At 35.9% G+C, this 25317-nt stretch overlaps 1 protein-coding gene across 1 annotated transcript in view; it reads left to right on the forward strand.

The window, feature by feature from the left end:
• LOC129221509 (protein still life, isoform SIF type 1-like) overlaps positions 1 to 25317 on the forward strand; it is a 251783-nt gene that overhangs the window by 51503 nt on the left and 174963 nt on the right. The window contains exons 4-8 of the mRNA XM_054856000.1: positions 1071 to 1189; positions 9574 to 9889; positions 11764 to 12669; positions 19136 to 19243; positions 20974 to 21134. Coding sequence (XP_054711975.1) covers positions 1071 to 1189; positions 9574 to 9889; positions 11764 to 12669; positions 19136 to 19243; positions 20974 to 21134 — 1610 coding nt within the window. The remainder of the gene's footprint in view (positions 1 to 1070; positions 1190 to 9573; positions 9890 to 11763; positions 12670 to 19135; positions 19244 to 20973; positions 21135 to 25317) is intronic.

Genomic DNA, 25317 nt, shown 5'->3' on the forward strand with positions numbered 1-25317 from the left:
AAGCATACCGGAACCAAAACTTCTGGATGGAGGAGATTCAGTTTTCAGAATAAAAATCCAAACTTTGCCGAATGTTACAAAGAAAGGAAAAAAAAGCACTCACGCATACATACCTATATATAATTGGAAAATGCATTAAGTATCACTGAAAAGATTACAAATCCCTGCAATAAAATGTAATTCTGTCTTCAAACTTTCCGAATCGTTGTTCAAAATTTGCCAATAAAGAATTTTTTTTTTGTAATCACGGTGATTTCCCGTGACCTCCGAGCTAAAAGGTACCAACTCACTGGCAAATGAATTAGAAACCTTTGAGATTTCAGATTGAGTCTGGAGGGAGTATCATGATATGAAGCATGTTCTGCTGGCATGGAAGTGGTGCCCTGGTGTTCCTCGAAGGTAAGCAACAGCCATGCGATACCTAGGTATACTGGCAGATCAAGTTCTCCCTAAAATGTTGTATTTTCATCCTGATGGCAACGGATATTTCAAGGACGACAATGCAACTATACATCGTGCCGGAAGTGTTGAAAATTGGTTCGCTGAGCATCAGTATGACTTCCAACACCTTCCCCGGCCACCGCATAATCCGGATCTTAACCCCATAGAAAATGTGTGAGGTATTGTGGGAAGACGCATTCGACACACACGGCACTCCTCTTTCATCTGCATAATTTACAAGATCTAAAAAGCTGCATAACCGATGCATGTTATTCCCTGGGTGTAAATACACTCCAGAAGCTTATAGGCTCGATGCCCAAACGAATCAGAGCACTTATTCGTGCAAAAGGTGGTCCAATAAATTATTGATCTTGGATTTCTAATTCATTGGCCGGTGAGTGTATTAGAAATATTAAAACGAAAATACGAAGAAATGCAGAAATGCATAGTTACATCATGTTTTAAAAATTCTGTGGGGGGGAGGGGGAATTGACCCTCCTGACCACCGAAATTATTGGACTGGAAACATTAAGGAATAATTAGAAATGTTTTCATTTTCCTTGTAGCACAACTTTCGAAAAAAGAAGTGCAGATAATGTCTTACAAACTTTTTTTTCCTTCTCATCTAGGTACACGACTGGGGCAGGCCTCAGAATGCTTCGTGTACTGGAAAGACCCAACGACCGGCGACACATGGGGGCTCAACTTCACTTCTCCTGTCGACGCCAAGCAGTTCCGAGATTGCTGCGTAAGTACCTCTTACAGCCATAAATTCATCTTGTATTGATAGTTAATCGCAGTTTTTTCTTATTTTTTTACACGTGCAGATCTTTTAACTGCTCCAGTTTCAGCACGATAAAAGTGAAATTTGTTCATGGGACGGGAAAAACGACCCGTCTCCCTTAGTCATGTACTAGCTACGTTGCCCGACTTTGCCCGGTCTATTTTGAAAACAAAAATTGTGTCAAGTGACGTATATTCAACAATAAGGCATAAATAAAAAAAAAAAAAAATCATCATGCAAAATTTCCCCTCCAAACAATGACGTCAAATATTAAAATAAAATGAGAAAGATGGATTTAAAAAGCGTAACCATGGAAACACAAAGTAAAATAAGTTTCAGAATTGAAAATGAGAAAGATGGAAATAATGGATTCAAAAAGCGTTACCGTGGAAACGCAAAATAAAATGGTTAAAAACTTGAATAGAGAACAGATTTTTGAACTTCATTTAATTCACTTGTAACTTTTTTTCTAATGGAGATAGAAGGTTAAACTTCCGACCATAGGTCGAGTTAGATCTGGAGTAAAAAAGATACCTCTTTTCAATGGTGTCAAAAAGAAAACTGTAGGACAATTCCTTCACTTTTTACTGATAAATTTAATGAAGAAAGTAGTGCCTAAATTTCAGCTAAGCCTAAACAAATTCGAGCTAAAAACGTAAATAACTCCCGCCGCAATTAAGTTAGAGCGTTGGAACAAATTGCGTAGAACGCGGAAAATTCTTCACTTTCCAACGATATATAATATTACTAATTTGCGAGTAATTTTTCACTCCCATATTCGGGAATTTATGTGAAAATTGGGCCTAAATTGGAATTAAAAAAAAGAACTATTCATCGAATTGTTTTCGAACTGGTCTGCAAACCTTCTCAGGACTTAAAGGAACAAATTGTGAAAATTTCAGCGCAATCGGCCGGGTAATTCTCGAGTTTTGCGAGTTCAAACACACAGACGCTTTTTGGACACTTCATTTTATACTATGTAGAGATATATAGTGGAGGTGAAGATTTCTGGTAGCACCATCTTTCGATGGTTAAGCCAATATTATCTTTGTTCTGTTAGGGTTGATGGTTATCCTTCTTTCTCGTTTTCACAAATGCAGATCTTTTAACAGCTCTTAATTTACTGCAATAAAAATGAACTATTATTCATGATAGTTCTCGGCATACGTATTTATTTACATTAAGCAGTGTTCTCGGATGCACGAGACAGGAGAAAGTTTCCTTCCCTTTTAGCCTAATGTCTAAATTGTGGAGGTGAAGATTGCTGGTGGTGCCGTTTTTCAATGGTTGAGACAGCTATTCTCGTTCTGTTAAGGACAGTGAGGGTCGAGTGGTAGGTGTCATTTAACAGATGACCATCAATTCCTCTTCGTTGTGTACTATGGCGATTGACGAAAGGTAAATGCCTCCATGTTAAAAAAAATAAATAAATAAATTATATATATATATATATATATATATATATATATATATATATATATATATATATATATATATATATATATATATACACGAGCCAACGTAGAGAGGGTTGAGCAGGTTCTCGTATAAGTTTGTTAGTCATTATAATAAAATTCATCATTTTTTAATGAATTTTTAGCTAAGATGAGGAAAAAAGTAAAGCATACAAAGGAAAATCTCCCCGACGTATACGACATAAAGTTGGATTTTAATTAGCTTCCGCACGTAAATAAGTTTAGCGTTGATAGTGAATGTTTAGAGAAACAGCCAGTACTCACAACCTATTAAAAATGAAATAAAACTTTGCTTTGACGCCAAAATTAAATTATTTGTATTGATTTGGCATCATTTGCTTCCACAAAGGATGCCAAATTAATACAAATTGACTTGTAGTAATTAAAAAAAAAGCCTGTTTAAAAAATAACTAAAATGTTGTTGGATTTCCCTCCAGAGGAGCAATTTGAGTAATTTGATTGTCTTTCATTTCAAAGTCATATATATTTCTCAACGGTCGTGTTTTTTTTTCTTTTTTGAGAGTGCCATAATTTTCTTAATAGTTTACCGAGCTTCATCAGTATGGCATCAGTTCAAATATTGTTTTAACCGCATTCTGCAAAAATAAACAGACAACTCTCATTTTGTCTTTTTCTTATCTTCAAAACGATTTATTTATTTATTTTGTCTTTTATTACGCATCGCATTAATGTATAACATCCGGAAATGAAGGCCTCTTGGTTCAGTTGGTTACAGCTTAGCGTCTTGTAATAATGCAAAAATCATGCCTTCGAATCTCCATTGCCAAAGAATATCGTTTAATGAATTATTTTTTTTATCAGGTTCAAATTTCCATGAACAATCAGCCTTGTGTTATCAATTTACCTGTGAACTTTCTGCCGGACAAATCCTTTAATCTTTTTTCAGAAAACGTTAGTACCAGTTAACGTGGTAATAACATACTTTTGATCATATATTCCTTTGGTTAGAGCTGAATTTATATGAAAGTTTATAATGTTCTCCAAAACACGAAGCCAATATATTACTTTGTGTACCAAAACTATCGGGTCGATGCTGGCAAGTTGCGATGAACCAACCGTATATAGAACTAGTAATTTGAGTTTCATTGTCACATGACCGTTCATGATAAATGCAGAAGAATTCCTTCCAAAATCATAAATATATAAAACGAAATAAATAAACTGAAATTGCCTTATTCTTCTTAACGCATTTTTCATTCTATTCTCTGTTCTTACATGAAATCAATCTTCCTTTTACTTATTTCTCAGAATTTTAATCCATGGAATGTTATTCCCCATTGTCGAGTAACCTCTATCATCTTTCCGTAATGGAAAATCGATTTTTTCCCCCCTCTGTGCTATTTTTCAGTCCTCCATTATATTTTTGTAGCATTTGCTTGCACAAAGGATGCCAAATCAATACAAATAATTTATTTACTTGTCATATTTATTTATTGATATCATATCTCATGAAATTAAATAAGATCTTGAAGTTGTTGAAATGTAAAATGTTTTATAGTAGGGTAAGTCTTAACCCATTTGCATCATTCGAAAAAGTAAAAATTTGACCTCCATGTCACCTAAATGTTTTCAAGATAAATATTTAAAAATGATATTTAAAACAAGAAATTTCGTTCAGAACTATTCGAGCCTATTTTCTTGTATTCCAACATAAACTTTCTAATATCTAATCAATATTCTCTAAATTAGCTTTGTCTTTATATTATATCAAACGTACCTTTTTAACATTTTAAGCTGATTTCTAGAAACAAAATATGCATTGCTCATCTGATGAAATAGATAACATAAAAATAAATAAACGAACACATAAAGTAGTATAGTGCCTTTTAAACAAAACAGCTAATATATATTTTTTTCTATTAAAAATATTTTTATCATTTTCAAAAAGAATAAAAAGAAAAAAAAAAGTTTATTAAAGCAAATACATTTTATCAAAAAAAAGTGTTAAGTCCTTTCTTCCGGGTAAAATAAAGCGCCTTGAATTTTATTTATCCCCCCTCTTGCCAACAATTAATTTAAAAATTAAAGCACTCAGCAGTTCGATTTATTTCCCGTTGCCAAAAATAGAACGAAAATAAAAACAAATCATATCAACAATCGTTGTTCCGGGGTAAAAACTAGAGCTTCTTAGTCACAGTCGGAATGTTTTCGCGATAAAGCAGTCGGAAGTCGGACTGATTTTGGGGCAAGGTCCTAAATTTTCTAAAGTCGGAATAAGGACCGGAGTCTGTCAATTCCCCTTCGAATCTGTATTTCTACTAAGCTGCGGAGTTCGAGTCGTAGTTTGGTAGTCGGAGCGATTTTGGGTACCGGAATCAGAGTCGAAGTCGAAGGCTGTAAGAAAATAATTCAATAAATAAAATAAAAGGTAGGGCTGTTCAGAGTTATAACCATTTACGATAACTTTGATCATTTTAGAATTTTCGAAAATTCGAGCTATTGACAAAATTATTTGGCATCCTTAAAATAACTGTAAGCTCTTTTCTTTTCATTTTAATTGCTTTATCTCGAGTTTTTCTCTTTTTCTCTTTCTTTTTGTGGCAACAGTCCCCCGATTTCAAGTTTTCCAGAAAGGCTTCTTCTTCCTATTCTTTGAAACTGGAACCTCCGAAGGTAAGGAGGGTTTCTTGTCTTCTGCTTCCCTTTAATTTTCTAGCTTCTTCTTTTGCATGTGTATGCCCAGCAGTGAGCAATGACTTTTCCAACTATTTTTGCTCAATCCGTATACTGCATGATTGCTTATGTCAGCTTTCAATAGTTCGTGTTTTGAATTTGCAGAGTGATATAGTAATACTTTTGCTCTTTGAAATCTTTTTTTAACGCGCGTTCGCTGTATTTTTATTCTTTTGAGGCTATTTTGCTGCTTTCATCAGTTTTTTTCTTTCGTCAGTCAGGAAAAAAATGTTGTATTATTTGCATATTTAAGCACTAAAATTTAATGTTATGGAGAGTTCTAGTGGAGGAATGTAGTGCAATTTGAAACGGTGAAATATTTAATCTGCTTTTAGCGTAACCTATTTTGTAATGTTTGAACAATGTAATGACACATGTAGCCTATTCCAGTCAAGAAAAAGTTACCTTACTAAAATTCAAAGAATATGATAATACAAGAAGTTCTTAAAATGAATACGAAAATTCAAATATTTTGCTGTAAACCAAAAATTATTTTTGTTATTATTAAATGACTAGAAAATCGCCCGTCAAGAAACTCCAGTAGGTAGCGTTCATTGTTGACCATTTTTTCGTTTCTTTATTCCCCTGAAATGACAGTCTTACCAGTAAAACAGTTCAGTTACCAGATCGAGTTCAGCCTTTTCACATTAAAGCCTTTCCCTGCATGTTAAACCATGCCCCCTCTAGATGGCGCTGACGCTTTCGGCCTTTGCAAGTTATGACTTCTCTGTGTTGAACCAATGCAACTTATGCATCCACCAATCAATGTCAACGTTTCAAAGTTTGTTAATATTTGATTGGACGTCGCGCATTTTGACCGCAAGAGGCAATGTTAGAAACCCCTGCGTTCACCAATCAATTGCAACGTAATGGAAACAGGGGGTTCCCAGTAGTGCCCTCTTTGTTGCCACGAGTTTCATCGACTATCATGGCCTTTAAGAATTAAGTGGGCCTATGGTAAAACATTACTAAAACATGTTATCAAATTATTATGCCATGGCGAGAGCTTCATTGCTGAAACTCGCGGGTTACTCGACCAATGGCTATTAATATGTGTGTATAAAGTTCTTGTTATTAACATTTTAAATATCGGTTGAGATCTACTAATATTCGGTGCAGTATTTATTTGTTTATTATTAAGTTTATGTGTAGTATTTTAAAAGTTTTGTATAGTTAGTCAAATGCACGTGGGGCAAAGTGAAATAGTTGATTCCATTCACTTATTCAATCTTTTATCTAATCACTTACGTATTCATTTATTATTTACTAGTGGTGCCCGCACGGCTTTGCCCGTAATAGAAAAATTAAAAGGTCTTTTGGTTCGCCTGTATATTTACAAATAATGTATGGTGAATTTTCTCGCCAATTGGCTTGTGCCATTGTTACGGTTCCACGTTATGATAATTTCGTATCTCGCCAATTGGCTTGTGCCCATGTTACGGTTCCACGTCATGATAATTTCGTATTTTACTTGTCCAGCTTATGATATTTTTGTTCTTAAAATTGGAATAGAAAAAGAACCACATCGAATTTTCGAGAAATCGCTTCGAGGTGCACACCCCCATGCTACAAACTAACTTTGTGCCAAATTTCATGAAAATCGGCCGAACGGTCTAGGCGCTATGCGCGTCACAGAGATCCTACAGACATCCAGACATCCTCCGGACAGAGAGACTTTCAGCTTTATTATTAGTAAAGATTTCATTTACTTATTCAATCCTCTCTTTATCAAATCACTTACGTATTCATTTATTATTTAGTTCATTTACTTATTCAATCTTTCATCAAATCATTTCTGTATTCATTTATTAATTATTTCTCATTTGCATTCCTTCATTTAATGATTCCCTTATTTCTTCATTCATTCACATATTTTCTTATTCATTATTTGTTTTATTCACTCATTTATTTTTTTCTTAAATAAACTATTTATATTTTTATGTATTCGTTTATTGTTTTACTAAAAAGTCTCCCGTCAAGATATGACGGGTGAAAATTGCTTCTACTCTTCCACATTTGAACGTAGCCATTGCCAGTTTGGTGATATTTTGATAGTTGAAATTTTAACCCTAACTCCAGCGAATTAACCCTAAACTCCAGTTGATAGCGTTCATAGTTGACCTTTTTTTGTTCCTTCATTCCGCTGAAATGACAGTCTTACCAGTAAAACAGTTAAGTGACCGGATCGAGTTCAGCCTTGTCACAATAAATCCTTTCCCTGCATGTTAAACATTACCAAAACTTATTTTCAAATTATCATGCCGTGGCACGAGTTTTATTGATGAAACACGCGCGTTACTCGATCATCGAATATTATATATATGTTGATTGTAGAATATATTACCGCTAATAACGTTTATAACTTACATCCACCATGATAACTAAATAACAATTTCCGTCTGTTGAGATCAGAAGACACTTATTTAAAAGCAAATCTTTTATTGAAGATGTTATAATGTACAACATGAATTTCATAGCTAAGAGCTTTGTAGCTAACAAAATTAACGGCATAACTTTCTAAAAAAAAAAAAAAAAACACCCAGTTTCCTTGCCTTATAAGTACAGAACATTTGCATAATTCAGAATTTTACAGTTCACGGTTTGCAGTGATACTTTTCACTTTAAATATATAAGAAAGAATATGCAAATGTGCTTTCAAATGTACATACGAAAAACAATCAAATTAAATTCTAACACGAATTTCCTTTATATTTATTCGTTAATATACCTGTTTTGACTCCATTAACTACTTCATAAAACCGCAATGTATAAAATTTCCTAAGTTAAAACATAAAATTTAGAAAAGTCATTAAAAAAAATCCCCGCAAACGTGCTCCGGCCTACCCTAATCAATTTTTATTTTTCACTTTGTCCCATAAAAAAAGAGGAAAAAAAAATCCACCTTTTTTTCTTTTTTTTTAAGATACAAATTTTCTGCCCAAAAAAATATAATGTTTCAACGCAAGTTTTATTATAAAATAGATCTTTCTTTCTTTATGTACTGTAATTTTCAAAACGTATTTCCAATAATTCATTTCGAAAATTTTGCTGTTGACAATTTAAGAAAAATTACAAAAGTCCACAAAACTGTTTATTAGAGTTATTGTATTTTATGCAAACTAATAGGAAACGATTATTTAACTAACTTTTTTCCTTGAACTTTTCAGAGTAAATATGCTTATATTTAGAGAGAGAAAAAACAGATATATCTTCCCTCCAACTATTTAAACTGATATTGCAATAAAATACGTTTAATTTCGGAAAAAGATACATTTTGTTGAACGAGCAAGCAAAAATGTTGTTAATATCGACAATATGGTAAGAATTGTAATGGAAATTCAGCAAGTATTTCCGCAGACGATTTAACTTGATTGAGGTTATAAAAAGTTTCAGGACGGTGCCAGAGAAATCATGTATTATTTTTCTCTCTCTCTCTCTCTTTTTTTTTTTTGCGTGGGAACGACATAGCTTCTTTAATATGTCAGTTTCAAAAGAAAAAAGCATAAAAATAATCAAAAAAGTAATTTTAACAGTTTTGCCGAAAAATGCACTTGAAAAAAAAAAGGTATGGATTCGTTCGGTTAAATTGCAACCTTTTGCTTACATTATTGCAAGGAAGAGCTAGTAAGCTCAGACGGTAAATTATTAGGCTTTCAACCGAACGGTCAAGAGTTCCAGTCCCTACTCTGGAGGTGTGCCTTTATAGCATTTTTAAAGAAAGTATTTTGCTTACAGTGCCTAAAGCTAATGCAATGAGAATGTTCTCCGTCTACAGTATGTTCACATGACATTTTTAAAGTTGGGCAACACATTTCGAGCGTGAATGCTTCGTACGGGTCTGCTAATACTTATTATAGTGCCGAGTATTTTACTGACATATTTTTTTTTATCATTAAATATGTATTTTTTAATATGTGTTCATTGACAGTAAAATTTTTACTATTGTATACGTATTTTTAAGTGATTTCTTTATCATCATTGCGATTATTTTTGCATTTATTTCAGAAAAAAAAAAAAAAAAAAAAAAAACGGTTCGTTACGTTTTTATTTTTTTTCATTGATGTTTCTCTTGAAATTTGTCACTAAGTCAAGTTAATGCATTTGAAAAAAGTTTAATTAGCTTTTCTTGTATCGCGCGATGAAGGAAGGCTAACCTCTGCTCTCTTTTTCTCCTTGCAGCAACTGAAGGCGAGGCCTGGAAAGCGCGCGCCCCAGTCGACGCCGAGTTCCCCCTCCAAGGGCGCCCCGAGGGAGCCCAGGTGTACATGTGCCATGACCATCGAACAAATGCAGCGGGCCCGCGACGGGCGCATGCGGGCCGCGGCCACCCTGCCTCGTAGCCAGAGCCGGCCCGGCGAGGCTTCCTACGGCCGGCTCTCGTCCCACCCTTCCAGCCAGTCTGTCTACGACAACGTCTCCCAGTCCTTGCGAAAGTCCACCCCGATCCCCAATGCCGTGAAGCAAACTCGCAGCGACGTCAACCTCACTACCATAGGTGAGTTGAAACCTTCATCCCATCGGGGTGCCCACAGGGGGGAGGGATTATGGCGAAAGTCGCGCCATAAAAATTAAGGGGGGGGGGGCGGATTTTTTAAATTTATTTATTTAAATTTATTTCTTGATTTATTTTTAATTTAAATTATTTATTTTATTTTATTTTGTTCATATTTCATTTCATTTATTTACTTAGTTTGTGTGTGTGTATGTCATTGGCGTATCAGAGAACTTTTCTAATAAAATAATAAAAATAATAATTAAAAATAAATAAATAAACATATCAAAAATATTTTTAAAAAAGTAAATAAAGTAAAAAGGAGAGCTAAAAAAAATAAATAAAAAATAATTCTAAAAAGTAAATAAAATTAAAAAAGAGAGCTAAAAAATATATTAAAAAAAAGGGTAACAGTTGAGAAAAACTGGGGGGGGGGGGGAGCACCCCTGCATCCCATAGAGATAGCTTCCCAGTCATCAACATGTGGCATTTTTTTGTTTGGTTGTCAGGTGACTTCCCTTTATCCCGTCAAAATTTGATGGACTTACAGTCCAACCACGCTTAGTGTGGAAAATTCGCTAGCAACCAGTAAAAGCTAATTGAGAAAAGCTTAAGGGAGAGATGTGCTTCAGTCACATGACTGTTTTGAAGCATGGTTGCCGTTTATTGACACACAATCGTTCTTTTGGCTTTAAGAAGCGATAACGTTTTCTAGTCTTCACGAAAGTCGACTCCGATTCCCAACCGTGAAGTGAACTCGCAGCGACATCAACCTCACTATCATAGGTGAGTTTAAACCTTACTTAGAGCAGGTATCCCATATAGATAGCACGGGTCTGCTTCCCGGCTGCCAACACCTAGCAGGACTACTGACTTTCAGCACGCCAACATTCTATGAGCACACTGTCCCATTGAATGTCATGCTTAGTATTGAAAATTGCCAAGCAACCAGGCAAAAACTAATTGAAATAAGAAAGGATGACTTTAATATAGGAGCCGCAGCGTGTATTTAATATAGGAGCCGCGAGGGATCAAACACCTGGAACCCTTTATTTAAGCGCATACTACCAATTTTATTATGGTTGTTTATATTTATATAAGATCTGTTAAGACCCCCTCCAGATGCTAAATTCTGGCTACGGTAGTGTTTTAGTACAATTTGATTTATAATATGCATCTAAAACTCATAAATTTGTTTTATGAATATAGCATTTCTAAGAAAAACAAAAGAGGTGAAATAAAATAAAGTCATTTTGAAGTAAAATTTAATTGAAAACTCCGATTAAAACTTGTAAAGCAGAGACTTGCACTCCTCTCAGCCAATAGACAAATCCATTTTCGTGTAGAAAGTAGATATTTTTTCCTCCTTCCAAACATCCACATGCAGATTCAAAATTGCTTAAAGATGACTCTCAATACTCTTTTTGATATATAACACTTAGTAAGTATTATGAACATTTTTCCAATTGAAGGGCCACAGGGAAGAATGATCGTAGTCCACCATGCTCAAATTTCCCTCATTACGTTTTTGAGCTTGAAATCTAGAATCGTTTCCAAGTTAGTCTCATTCTTCCCTGTTAAAACTCACTCACTATGATGATTCTTGCCTGAATAGTATTTCTCTTGAATACTGTCTGTAATAATCTACGTGTTCCCATAGGTTAACCAGAGTTTTTTTAGAAAAATGAACTTTGATCATTCTTCCCCGTAGCCCTTCAATTGCTTTTGAGTAATGAATATTGCTTAAAAAATACAATCTTCAGTAGTGATTATAAAAGTTCATTTTACTAAGAAGGTTGAACACAAATTCAGACAAAGTATAGCTATAAATTACTGCAGATTTCTCAAAATCATTTTTGTTACTGTTTTGATTTCAGGTCAGTTGGAGACTGGCTCTTTTTCCAGAACAGAGTTGGCGCGTGCAAAGTTTGCAGCTCAATCTGCTCGGGGTGCAGAAGATGCCAAAAGTGTGGACTACGGAATGGGCATGGGCGCCATGATACGGAAGGGCTCCAGTCAGGAGATTCAGGAGGCACCACTGAAGAGTAAAAGCAGCGACAATATCAGTGGCAAAACGACGCCGACCGTATCAGCCAAAAACACAGGTAGCCTGGACAGTACCACCGCCAAGCGAGTGCTCAGCGGACAGTCGTCTGAAGATAAGCCCGCGCCCCCCAAACCCCCGCCCAAACCTTCCTCGCAGAAGCCGGAACCGCCACCAAAGACGTCGTCGTCCCATTCCAGGGGTGGATCCAAAAGCTCAAGAGGTGGGCCCTCTTCTGGCCCCTCCTCATCTAAGACCGCCTCAAAAGAAGCCAAGTCGTCGTCGTTACCGAATAAGGGGGCAGGCTCCAGCAAGCAAGGAAGCGGGAAATCGTCGAAGAAGAAAGGACAGTCCGGCAGCAAGAAATCCGGCACCGTTGGACTGGACATTCCGGACAGGGAGCGATCCCCGCCGTCGGACAACCTGTTGTATGATAATTTATGTTATGCCACCACTCCTAGCTCCAGCAACGATAACAGCGATGTCCCTTTCCTGAGTTCGGACGAGGAGGAAGTGGAGCCCGCCAAGCCCAAGTCCGACAAGAGGAGGATGGAGGGCAGGGCGACCGGGAATGCCTTCAAAAGGGGGGTGAACACCCCCTCAGCCAACAGCCCGACTAGCAAATTGCTCATGGAATATGAGACGCACTTGCGGAACGCGCTAGCGCGCGGTCTGGATGCAGAGAGCTATAGTCTCCACACCTTTGAAGCTTTGTTGACGCAGAGTATGGAGAATGTAGGTAGGTTCCCAACTTTGTCCTACATCCAAAACAACGACATCCATTTCCTTTTGCGACACACTGCAAAAAAAAGTATGTTGCACCAAAAAGAGCTTGCACCATACTGGTTACAAATAATGGTCTTAGTTTTGCTATAATTTGGCATATTTCCAAGTAATCATAAAACATAATCATACTGTGCACCATCCTTTGTAACTAGCGAGTTGTCATCATTTTACGTAACACACCAACTAATTGTTTTTGCTGGTAGGACTCAATTAAGATATTTGGAGACCCTAGGCCAAATACCTTTTTAGGGGTCTCATGTAAACAAACCTTACGATTTTAGCCATTTTGGGAGCGCTGAAAAGCTGGAACAGTAAGCTATGGCCTAGTAGTCTTTTTCAATAATCAGGGCACCGTCTGCGTTGATACTGTGCTCCGAATTTTGCAGCAACTAATTGCACCGTAGCTAACGTTTTTGAATTTGGGCACCGAATTTGGCCACTGGGCATTTTTACTCCATCAGTAGATTTCAAGTTCACTCATTTCTTTTTACACTGTACTACAGCACAATGTTCTTTTTAATTGCTTGCAATAGAAGATTTAGGAAAAATAGGGGGATAAATGGATGGCTGAAACGTTATGCTTCGCAGCACAACATACTTTTCATACGTTGTTGATCCTAGTCCAAAAATAGGATTTGAAAGATCTGTTTAGTTACTACAAGGACAGAATCGGTCTTGGCGGTCCTCGTGAGATTTGGTTGTCTAAGGCCTATGGCAACAGAGCAACATCATCGAGACCAACGTGTCTTACCCAGCAATTTGGCAGTTCTATGTTGGTCTGACAATGTTCTCCAGTGAGGTCGAGCCTCGTCCTGTTGAAAAATGGCAGTAGAGGTGTCTGTAATCGCTCGCAGAAGTAATCACAACTGCAGTCACAGACAGCCAGTTTCAAAAAACTGGCGAAACTAACGCTAAGTTCTTTGACCAGGTGAAGTTTTTGTTCGTATCTGAAAAACACTTCGCATATTAAAACTCACAAAAGCTGTTCTCTTGCATTGCCTTCTTCTTGTACAGTGCCGCTATATGCTTGGCATCTAGCGAGCGACAGCATGAGCCATTTTTGAACTTGGAGGAGTTTGTGTTTTGTCTTGTATCATCCGTCTTCGCTGTTCGAATGCCTCTCAATACATTAAAAATGGTCCTCCTTGTAACACGTGTCGTGTCGTGTCTGCTAATCTAATTGATGGTAATGCAAATTCAAAACTGCTTATAACTTTCGGTTTTAACTTATCGCAGAAAAGTAGAAAATTCATTGTAAAAGTTTGCCTAATAGTTATTTTTTTAGGTTTCAAGCTAAAGAACAGAAGTGGTATGTGGAGCTAGAACACCTGTCATTCAATTCCGAAAATATTAAAAAGAAGTCTAGAAATGTTTCTTTATTTCAATTTTATTTCTCAAACAGAGGATTACTTTGCCGTGCGAAGATAAAACGCAGTATCTACAGAAATGAGTTTTTGAGATATTGGTAGAAACGCGTTTCGGATTCCATGCTAACAATAGGGAAATTTTGACGTTTTTTTTTTTTTTCGTGCTTTATTTTTATTGGAAACCAAATAAGTAAGCTTGTACAATAAAGTTAAAGTGCACTAGATGACAAAAATGCAAATAATTTGCAGTTACTGCGTTTTACCTTCCCACGGCAGTACTAGTCTGTCCCATGGAGTTACTTTTAGTCTGTCAACATGATATCAGTTCTGTTCACAATATCACGTGACTGTTTGGTGAACTTGTCTGTTGACTTTTCAGCGAAGTGATTTTTCCACAATAGTGTCTAGCGCAGATTTGGTTCAACTGGAATTAGTTTCACATTTTTTGAGTGTTGACAATTATTGGCTTTAAAAAAACTCGTTGGCAAATGGAAAAATCTGCGAATCATATCTTTGACAAACAAATTCGTTAACAATTGAAATTTATAGCGACATTTTCATAAACGAACTGTAATGAAACCCTGCAGTCTTGACTGTAAACTACTTTTTGCGTTTTACCTTCCCACGGCAGTACTAGTCTGTCCCATGGAGTTACTTTTAGTTGTCAACATGATATCAGTTCTGTTCACAATATCACGTGACTGTTTGGTGAACTTGTCTGTTGACTTTTCAGCGAAGTGATTTTTCCACAATAGTGTCTAGCGCAGATTTGGTTCAACGGAATTAGTTTCATTTTTGAGTGTTGACAATTATTAGCGTCGAATGCAGCAAGCTTATCTTTCCTGTATTTTTTTTTTTCATCCATTTGCGATTTCGTCCCATTAGCTTATTTCTACCTTGCTAACAGTGAACGACATCTCTTTTTCATCAACGCTCTAATATTTTCTAGTAGGTTAATTCCGGGAGAGATGAACCACGTTTCTTCTTCGTTCTGTAAAATTTGTACATTTACGCATATTTTACTTTTTATTGTAAATACACATACTGTATGATGTTTCTTATAAAAATCGTAATGTAGGAACTCATATCTTTAAAGGAATTCCTGTTACGATTTTTTAAACTTTTGCCTTGCGGTCCATCTCATCCAAAGTAGTCCGAGTGAGATGAACCAGTTGAATGGGAGAGACGAACCACAATAAAATTATTAAATAATTGTATACAAGTATTTTGTTTACAAGTGTTTACTTTCACTACATGAGAATCAAATAAAGCGTAGTACTTACAAGTAAACTATTTAATACTAGTGAAAATACCCAGCGTTGCCTGGGTCAGTAATAATTAAGAGAAAAAATCGTTACTTGCTTTTGTTTTCTGTTTTAAGTGAAAGAATTTAAAACACATCTTTTTGACGTGATTAAAAATCGAGTTTCTTTCTTACCCATAAAACTAATATAGCAATAAGTATAAAGAACAAAATAGTATTGATTTAGAAACGAAAGCACTATATTTAAGCATATACAAATTTCCAAAACATGAAATTAATCTTCTCATGTTTAAAAAGATTAATCTGTTGATACTTTTTTTTTAACGTGGAGTCTGAAACCTTCTCTGTATGGCTAATGAAGTACGAAGTGATTTAAAAAAAGTAGCTGCGCTCGTAATCCCCTTATACTTGCTTTAGCTATTTTGGGAAATTTCAATCATTGTGGGCTCTTGGTGCGATTTTATCGAATTTGCGAGAGTCGTTTTGGGGTACCTTCGATAATTCTCCCCCCTTCTTTCCTTCCTTTGTAAAACGATATGATATTAATTTTCGTTACAGAGATATCGTCGCCAGATTCTGAGATACTTTTGGTCACCATAAAATGGCGCTAAACAGTTTCATCCGAAATGTTTCCAAAATAAGTTGTAAAATCTAGTGATTGTTTGAAATTGTGCAAAAAGGAAAATTAATGGAAGTTTTTGTGCTGTTTATGGATTTGCCTAATTTAGTTGCTGGAATATTTAACACAGTAAAAAAAAGTCTTTTGAAAATTCTTTGATTGGCGATATTTTGTTCACATGGTGAAAGCTGAGAAACATTATGACGTAGTCTTCGGCTTCAAAAACAGCGACGTTGAAAAAACTGCCAAATGCATCAGCTACGGAAATCTTTCTGAAAAAATTTTGGCGATCTGCTGGTTGATTGGATAATGAGTAAGCTTTCAATCAGCATAAATAATAATAAAAACCATTAATTACATTAAAATTCCGTTTAAGTGGAAAATGATCAGCCAAATCATGTATTATTTGCCAATCTTGTGCAAAAATCTTACTTCAAGATTTGACTTGAGAAAAGCCTTGAATAGTCACGAAAAGCAAAGATAGTCAACAATACAACAATTGCCGCTATCGACAGGGAGTTGAGATGATACACTAAATACTGTATTGAGTTGAGGAAAGCCTTCGAACATGGAACTAAAAAGCTCATAACTCGTTTTTTATTCTACTTAGAAATTTCGAACAGGTGCCATCTTCAGCAGAAAAATCAGAGCTTTCGATGGACATATAATGTAAATATGTGCAAGTATTTTTTCATTCCAATATTAGAGAATTTATACAAAAATTGTGTTTTATTGCCCCCCTAAGGGGGTTTTGTCCCCCATAACGCGACGAAAACTACTCTATGTGTTATTCTGATGCATAAGCTATATTATTGTAAAGTTTTATGAAAATCCGTTCAGTAGTTTTTGCGTGAAAGAGTAACAAACATCCATACATCCATACATCCATACAGACAAACTTTCGCATATATAATAGTAGTAAGATTAAGTTTACATGCATTACTATTTCAATTTTAACACGAATAAAACTTAAGTTGTTAGAGGTTTTTCTGTAACAAGTCATAACCAGCCGTTTGAGCTTCTTCAATTAAAGTGTGATCTATCTTAAATTTTTACACTAATTCCTAAGATATATATGGATGCCTCACTTGCCAAATGGGGTCGTTTCCAAAAGTTAAAAAAAAAAAAAATATGAAAGAACATGCTTAAAAACATAGGATCTGACCATTTTTTAAATAAATTATTTAAGTTTAATATTTTTAAAAAATTAATTAAAATGGGTGCGTTTTCATTGTTTACACTGCTGTCGTGTGACATCACAAATGATGAAATGCCATTCAATGTTGCCATTCACAGAACAAAATATTTAATTCGCATCTTTACTCACGTGCATTGGCAACGATATGGTTGGTAGCAAGCGTAGAGCGCAATTTTAATTTGCTGCTTGATTATCAGAATGTGGAAACGTAGTAGAAAGACGCGCCAAATCGCATCATTTGTGACGTCATCAAGACCACGCCTTGTTTTCAAAATCTGACAATTTTTTAAAATAAAAATTAATTAAAAACAAACTGTTGGGAAAAGGAAAGTATTTTCTGGGTCCATGTTATTTTTTTTACTCATTCTATCCATTTCAATGACTAAAAGTTGTACTTTTGACTGAAGGAAACCACCCCATTGATTAACTCCATAAAACAGAAAGTCCAGAAAGGTTATGAAGAAGATGGTGTTTTCAACAGGTGTAAATTGGCCCTCGTGTTACATTTTCTGCCATCACATGGTCAGAAATGTACTGAACCAAAACTTTAACATAAATTCGCATGCTAAGCGTTGATTAAGTACTATTAAAGCAGAAATGATGATTTTTTTTAAAGTGGAGTTAATCGATTTGGGAACTGAGGCATCCATATATACCTGAGAAAATCTCTAGAAGGTGAAGAACATATTCTGTAGTTTTTGTATGCGTGAAACAATTTTGTTTTGTTGCCACTCCCCCGTACAAATCACGGACTTACAGCACCGTTCACAAAATCAGGTGATTTATTTCCCATAAAGTAGATTTTGGAACGTTGAAAGTTTTTGCCGCCACATTCACACCCATATTCGACATTTTCATCGACGGTAGCATTTCGCAATTTAGCTGCGGTCCATTTTCTGATGTGGAAGAACATTTTCTATTGTAGGTAGTTGGCATATTTTGAGAACAGAAAATATGACCCTTAAATTCAATTCTTTGAAAATAAACATTTTTAAAATTTTAAGGTTTTATAGGGTCCATATCTCCTGTCTATGGACGTGGTCCATCTCTCCCGATTATTTGGGTGAAACGTACATCCCCCCTATAATCCTTCACTCTATTTCACGTCGCCAGTTTAGAGAATTAGGAAACCGACATGTACCCAGACATTACAGTACCAAACGCAGGTAGATTACATTTCATGCAAAAGTTTAGATTCTATAATTATAACCATTTAAAAAAATTATTCGACTTTCCAAAAGAAACAAAGATTTTTAGCTGACAAAATATTATGTTTTTTTTAGAGGCAGTCAACAGCATGCCACAAAAAATGCATTTTCGTACCTGACTAAAATACTTGTTCCATTTATTGAGGAGCACATTTACGAAATTTCTAATTGGTCCATCTCACACAAATACAAAAGTGACGACCAGCAAGAGGCTCTGGGCCCAGCTAGACTGGTCCTAGTCAATTTACAATCCCCAGTGAAGATCAATGGCCCTCTTAAAACTATCTACTCCCTTGCTCATTACCACCTCTTCCGGTAAGCTGTTCCAAGGTTCCACTACCATGCTAAAATAATATTTTTTCCAATTATCCAAGTTAGCCTGAGATTCAAATAGCTTAAAACAATAACCCCTTGTCCTGTTTTCAGTGCTAAACTTCAGCCTCGTAACATCTTTCATTTTAATAAATTTAAACAACTGAATCATGCCCCCTCGATCTCTTCTTTGCTCAAGACTGTACATTTTTAGCATTCTAAGCCTGGAATCATAGTCTAAATGAGAAAGTCTATTTATTAGCCTTGTAGCCCGCCTTTGAACCCTTTCCAATACATTAATATGTTTCTTAAGATAAGGAGACCAAATAGACCACCAACGGTGGTCTATCTGTTCCAGAATTACCCTACAGGAATGTAATTCAGTATTCTTATTTTGGTTTTGTACTTCATTTTTCGTTCTTCTAATTATTTACTTTCTACCTCCGACCAGTTGCGCTGATGAGGGAAGTGCACAATGAGCTAGAAGAGGTTAGAAAGGAAGAGCAGGCTCTACAGACTCACGATGAACCAGAAGGAAGCAGGGCCTTTGCGAACGCAAGTAAGTGTAACGAGAAGCATCCTAAAACATTCCTTCTTCTTGTAGATGGATGCCGAACATTTTTTCTACTTTGACCTCCGTGACCCTTTTGACGAGAAACTTTCTATGCGAGGAATTTGAAATTTTAATCCGTAACCTTTTTGGGTGACGGAAGAGACATAGCCCTCTTTTAATTGTTGCTGAAAAGAACGAAGATAATAGTACTTCGAAAGTTAGTTTTATTAATAAATTTAGCAAATTAATTTCAAGACTTAACAAGTCTTTCACACTTCTCAGCCTTTAAACTTAAACTTTTAAACTTTTCAATCACTGCAGGTTTTCGAAGATTTCTTTGATTCAAGTCACGTCATCAGGCGCCTAAGTCAGGCGCAGAAGGAACAAGGTGCGTGGCATGAGAGTAAATGTTTGGATAAAGTAACAGTTGAAAATTTGAAAAAAAAAAAAAAAAAGAAAGAAACGGTAAAAGTTTCACTTCTATAATGTGCTTTTACGACACACATTTTTTTTTTCCAAGTTCGCCACTCAAATGGTACTATACAAAACAACCTCTATTGCCGGCGGATGAACGGGAGTAAGTTAGTGAGTTCTTTGTTCGAAATAAATTAATAATAAGCCCTATAGGAAAACTAGTAAGGTATCGATCAAATTATTTTGGTCTTCTAACACAGGGAGTTCCCAAGCTTATCTGTCTCACGGTACTCTTTGAAGAATAGGAATTTTCTCACAGAATCCCAGACTACCTCTATTATATTTAGGTACGTATGTACAGAGTGTCCCAGTTTAACCTGCAAGACCTCCAGTTTGCAAACCATTAGTCCTAGACGCATACTTCCATCAATTGCAAATATGAGTCAAAATAAGGTGCAGAGTTTAAATTTAGAAGGTTTGAAGCGAACAAGAAAATTAGTGAAAATAAACGAAATCTAACTTTTTGTACGAACTCTAGGTCCCCTATCTTGTAATAAGGGAAATTAGTCCAGTCATATCAGACTTTAAAATCGCAATGCACGGTGATTTTTTAATATGTTGTTTGGGTCAGTTAGGGTAGTGTAAACCTAAGTTTGCTGTTTTCAAAAACCTGTGCTCGCTGCGTAATTCGCGAAAAACCGCGAAATTCTCGGACTTTTTAAAAGTTTTTCCTCCCTAACTCCTAAACTATCCACATTTTGATGCTAAATGGGATAACTCGTTTTAAAGCACATTAAATTTTGAACAATTTAAGCTGAAGTAGTGCTCTGTGCGACCAATAGTTTAGGAGATATCGTACTTCAAAAATTGGACATTTTTGAAGAAAAATAAAAAAAATTATGCTTCGATCACATTTTAGGTCAAATATCGACATAAATTCCTACTCAATATGAAAAAAAAACTGAATATATTGTTACAGTAAATTTAATTGGCTTTCCTTTAAGCCAAAAACGAAGTCTGTAGATTCAATAGTTCATTTACAATCGCAAAACAAACAAATAATCGGAAAATTCGATTTTTGAAGAAGTGAGACAAAACACTTCTCAAGACAATGCGGAAGATACAGTGTTTTAAATATAAAATAATATTTCATGTGATATTTAAAACGAGTAAAAAACATAGAAAGGTAAACTGAAATGTGTGTAACATAACTTTTAGAAATATAGACATTAGAAAACCTGACTGCAATTCTTGATTGCAAAAACTATTCATTTGTCATACAAGAATTAAAGGTTTTTTTTTTTTTTTTTTTGTTCTTTTAGGGTGTACGACCAGTGGTCCCAAGACTAGTACCTTCCCTCTGCCCGGATCAACCCGTCAGCCGCCCCACCTGGCGGCGCGGGGCGGCGACACGGGGACCCCCCTTCTGTCCAGGACGTCCATGGAGAGCACGGATTCTCGCATCTATCTTACGTCATCGGAGGTGAGCGTACGTATCACTTTCCCTCTCCCCTTTTCTTCGTTCGAGGCATTCACTGTGAGCCACAAAAGTTTGAAGCAGATATCTCGCAGAGATAGAACAGGGTTGCTTTCTAGTCACCAACATGAGGCAGGCATTTTGATGGCCGCGTAGCTACACTGCTGCCCATTAAAATTGCTACACCAAGAAGAAATTGCCAGAATGAAGCTAAATTTTGCATACGTGGCAGCAAAATTGACATTAGAAAGTGATTGCAAAATGAAAGCAAATTGATCATTTATTGTTGGAAAAATCTTAAATGAATGGAGGTTTAAGTACCCTGTTAAGTTACCTCTAGCGTGAATGTACGAAGCGATACATTCGGGCATTGAGACATATCAGTCTCTTACGATATCCTACGTCATCTCGTACCACAGTTGCTGCAAACGTGTCATTCATTCGATCAAACTCATACGCATGTGTTAGCACTCACGACGGGGCTCCTAGGAGCCATTTTTTAACATGATAATGCTCAGTCACACAAAGCAAGGATGTCAAGGAACTTGTCTTCCGAATTATCACTTTCTCTGGTCTGCGCGATGCACTGATTTGTCACAAACTGAGCATATCTGGGATCACTTGAGACGGTAAACTGGACAGCATGTAAGTTTGATCGAATTAGTGGCACGTTTACAGCAACTGTGGTACGAGAGGACGTAGGACATCGTACGAAACTGCTGTACCTCAGTGCTCGACCGTATCGACTCTTAAATTCCACCTAAAGGTGGCGCGACAGGGTACTTAAACCTCCATTCATATGAGAGTTTTCCAGCAATAAATGATCATTTTGCTTCCATTTTGTAATCGTTTTCTAGTGTCAATGTTGCCATCACGTGTGCAAAATTTTGTTTCGTTCTGACAACTCCTTCTTGGTGTAGCAATTTCAATGGCCAGTAGTTTATTAGTCTGGGGGCCGAATTTGAGTGGAGTTTGAATACTATTTGTTACTTTTTGAGAGGGAAATGTTCTGTATAATAGTAAGCAGCAAAGCAATGTTTGATTGCTCGAAAAAAATAAATTTTGCAAGAAAGAAAAGTATAGTACCGTAGAGCTTTGAGGGGGAAGAAACTCTTTGTAAGCTCTGCTCCCAGGGGATCACAAGAATACTGTAAAAAAAAAAAAAAACAGTAGCAATTGAAAGAGAAAGTGAAACATGTTTCTGGACGCATAAATGATTTGTCCTCGTGTCCCCGTTATCGAAATGTAATGTCTTAAATTCGGGCAATATTTTAAGATGAATCGCCAAATTTAGTGAGACATGGAAGCTTTTGGATGCAATGAGCAGATCGTAAATTTATTCGTACCTGGATAGGGTAACGAGGAACCGCCTCCATGGGCATCTGAGCACTACTTAGTAGACGGGCAAGCGTCCGTAATGCGTATGCGTGTGACTTAGCGCAGGTGCACAAACACATTTAGCTGTAGCCTGAGAGGATGCAAACAGCGTTGCATCCATATGGGCAACACGTTTGCCCGTTTAAAACTTCAAGTTTCATTCGTTCAATGACGACCAGTGTCTGTCGCTACGGAGTTGTGCATCTAGATTATGGTGCGTCTTATTTTTAAAGGTGTTATTTTTTCATGAGGCACCCTTTCATTTTGTTCCTTTGGATGAAAAAAAAATTATCATACCTGAAAATTAAAAATTGAATAATATTTAGAGAGTGCTACCACTGCTGCAAAATTTGACAACTCTCTCTCTCTCTCTCTTTATTTTTTTTAAATTTATTTATTTAGTCTGGATACTAAGTAGCAATCAGTGAAAAGTTTGTATTGTTACATGGAAGTAACAAAGAGAAAAATTACAATATTGCAGACCAAAAGTGATATGAATTACATTACCAAACTTTCGGATGCTTTTTTTGACATTATCGCATAAAATGACAACCATGAAATGCTTATTATTTTCTTGTATATATAAGAAATAGGTGTTATGTTAAACCCAACCAACCTAATTTCATGTTGATTAAAAATATAACAAGATATATTGGGGAGTTTATTTTTACACTATTTTTTTCACAATGACTAATTTTAGTCGCTGGTAGCACCCCTTAAATTACGTTCAAATTCTATGAAACTTTTATGTGTGTATTTTTTCATCAAAAGGAAGCAATTTAAGGGGTGCCCCATAAGAAATTCAAAACTTTTTAAAAAAGTGCATTATAAGACACACCCTAATCTAGATATACTACATCTACGGATCAGATTAGAGTCGCTATATATTTGAATGTTAGCGAAGCCACAGTGATTAAAAAAAATGTTACCAGACTTTAAGTCCTTATATCTCCATAACGGGGAAACCTGGGCAAAGGGCTTACGCGCCAAAAACCATGTGCCCCTTTTCACTTTTGTTTGCTACCTATTTAATTTTTATTCATTATCTTTATCTTCTTTACTAATAATAAAGCAGAAAGTGTCTCTGTCCAGATCTCTGTCTGTCAGGATCTCTGTGACGCGCATAGCGCCTAGACCGTTCGGCCGATTTTCATGAAATTTGGCACAAAGTTAGTTTGTAGCGTGGGGGTGTGCAACTCGAAGCGATTTTTCGAAAATTCGATGTGATTCTTTTTCTATTCCAATTTTAAGAACAAAATTATCATAAGACGGACGAGTAATTTACGAAATTATCATAACGTGGAACCGTAACATGAGCAGAAGCCAGTTGGTGAGAAAATTCACCATACATTATCGTAAATATACAGGCGAACCAAATGACCTTTTAATTTTCAACTACGGGCAAAGCCGTGCGGGTACTACTAATTTTTATATATACCGACGCATATATTTCTGGTTAGATATGTTTATATGCCACAATCCTCTTTTTTTAAGGACAGTGGAGACGTTAATCTTTAAATGCTCTGAAATACGCTGAATTTTATTGTTAGACATTCAGTGTATGAAGACAGATCTAAGACCTTTATGTAAGTGAAAAGCATTTGTGGTGATGACATAGCTTGGAACTGCGTTTATTTATTGATTTGTTTTACAGCAGAGGTCATAGCTAAAATGTTATAAAAACACTAACAAAAATTTCGTCAGAAGGTTTTTTTTCTTTCCTACACTGTAAAAAAAAATGTGTAACCTTACTCCGTAAATACGTTGGCAGCATTCTGCACTTAGTGTAACCTTATTCCGGCGGTTGGCTTCCTCCATAGCAATTGAGTAACTTAACTGATAAAACTGGTGTAACGTTATGAGCGTACACCAGTTTTATCAGTTAAGTTACTCCATAGCAATGGAGGCAGCTAAGCTGCCAACACTTTTACGGTGTAGCTCTCTAATGAACTGTAGCCCTGCTTCCACATGCGCATGTTTTAAATTTCTGTTACGGAATTCATGTTGTGATATTTGAGCAACATAGGGGAGATATTCAGTAAGTTACCGCCCTATAGGCAGGGCTAAGGCAGAAATACATGAAATACACGGCAACACAGTCAATTCCAACCGAGGACTGCAGTTTCGTGCTTATTAGCACTCTTCAGCCCGGCATAGTCCTCGGTTGGAATTGACTGAGCTGGCGGTGCATTTCATGGAGAAGATGTTTCGGAAGGAGAAAAAAATTAAAAAATATTTAATTAACTATTTTGAGGTAATAAAAAAATGGAGCATGGAAGTGTGGGACAAAAGGCACATTTATAATTTAAAAAATATGTAAAACATAATTAAAAAGATTTTAAAATACTTAAAGAAATTCACGGCGCGAAATGAATAAGGAGTTCTGTTGTGATAATTTCATAGGTTTTTTTTTTTTCAAAATAATGTCTTTGAAAAGAAAAAGTTTGGAGTATTTGTAATCTTGTTTGAGTATTAAACTGTAAAATAGCACCCGTAAGCCAGGGCTAAGGCAGAACTACATGCAAAATACCGACAGGCTTACTCCCTGTCGGTATAAGTAGCTCAGCAGTTTTGAGCAGCAATAAAAATCTTTTATTTTATGACACAAACAAATGTGCTAACCATTGTTATCTATAAGACTATTGCAAACTATTCGTTAGAAAATGTTATAGTATAAAGTATAGCATAGATAAAACTTCAACTAAAATCAGTTAAATTCTGAAACAAATACTAAGAATTCGTGGATTTTTGCATTATTTTGATTAAAAAATAGGTGTTTCATCGAAAATTTTAGTGTTAGATAAAAAGCATC

This window comes from Uloborus diversus, chromosome 4, assembly GCF_026930045.1.
Source record: "Uloborus diversus isolate 005 chromosome 4, Udiv.v.3.1, whole genome shotgun sequence".
Classification (NCBI taxonomy): domain Eukaryota; kingdom Metazoa; phylum Arthropoda; class Arachnida; order Araneae; family Uloboridae; genus Uloborus; species Uloborus diversus.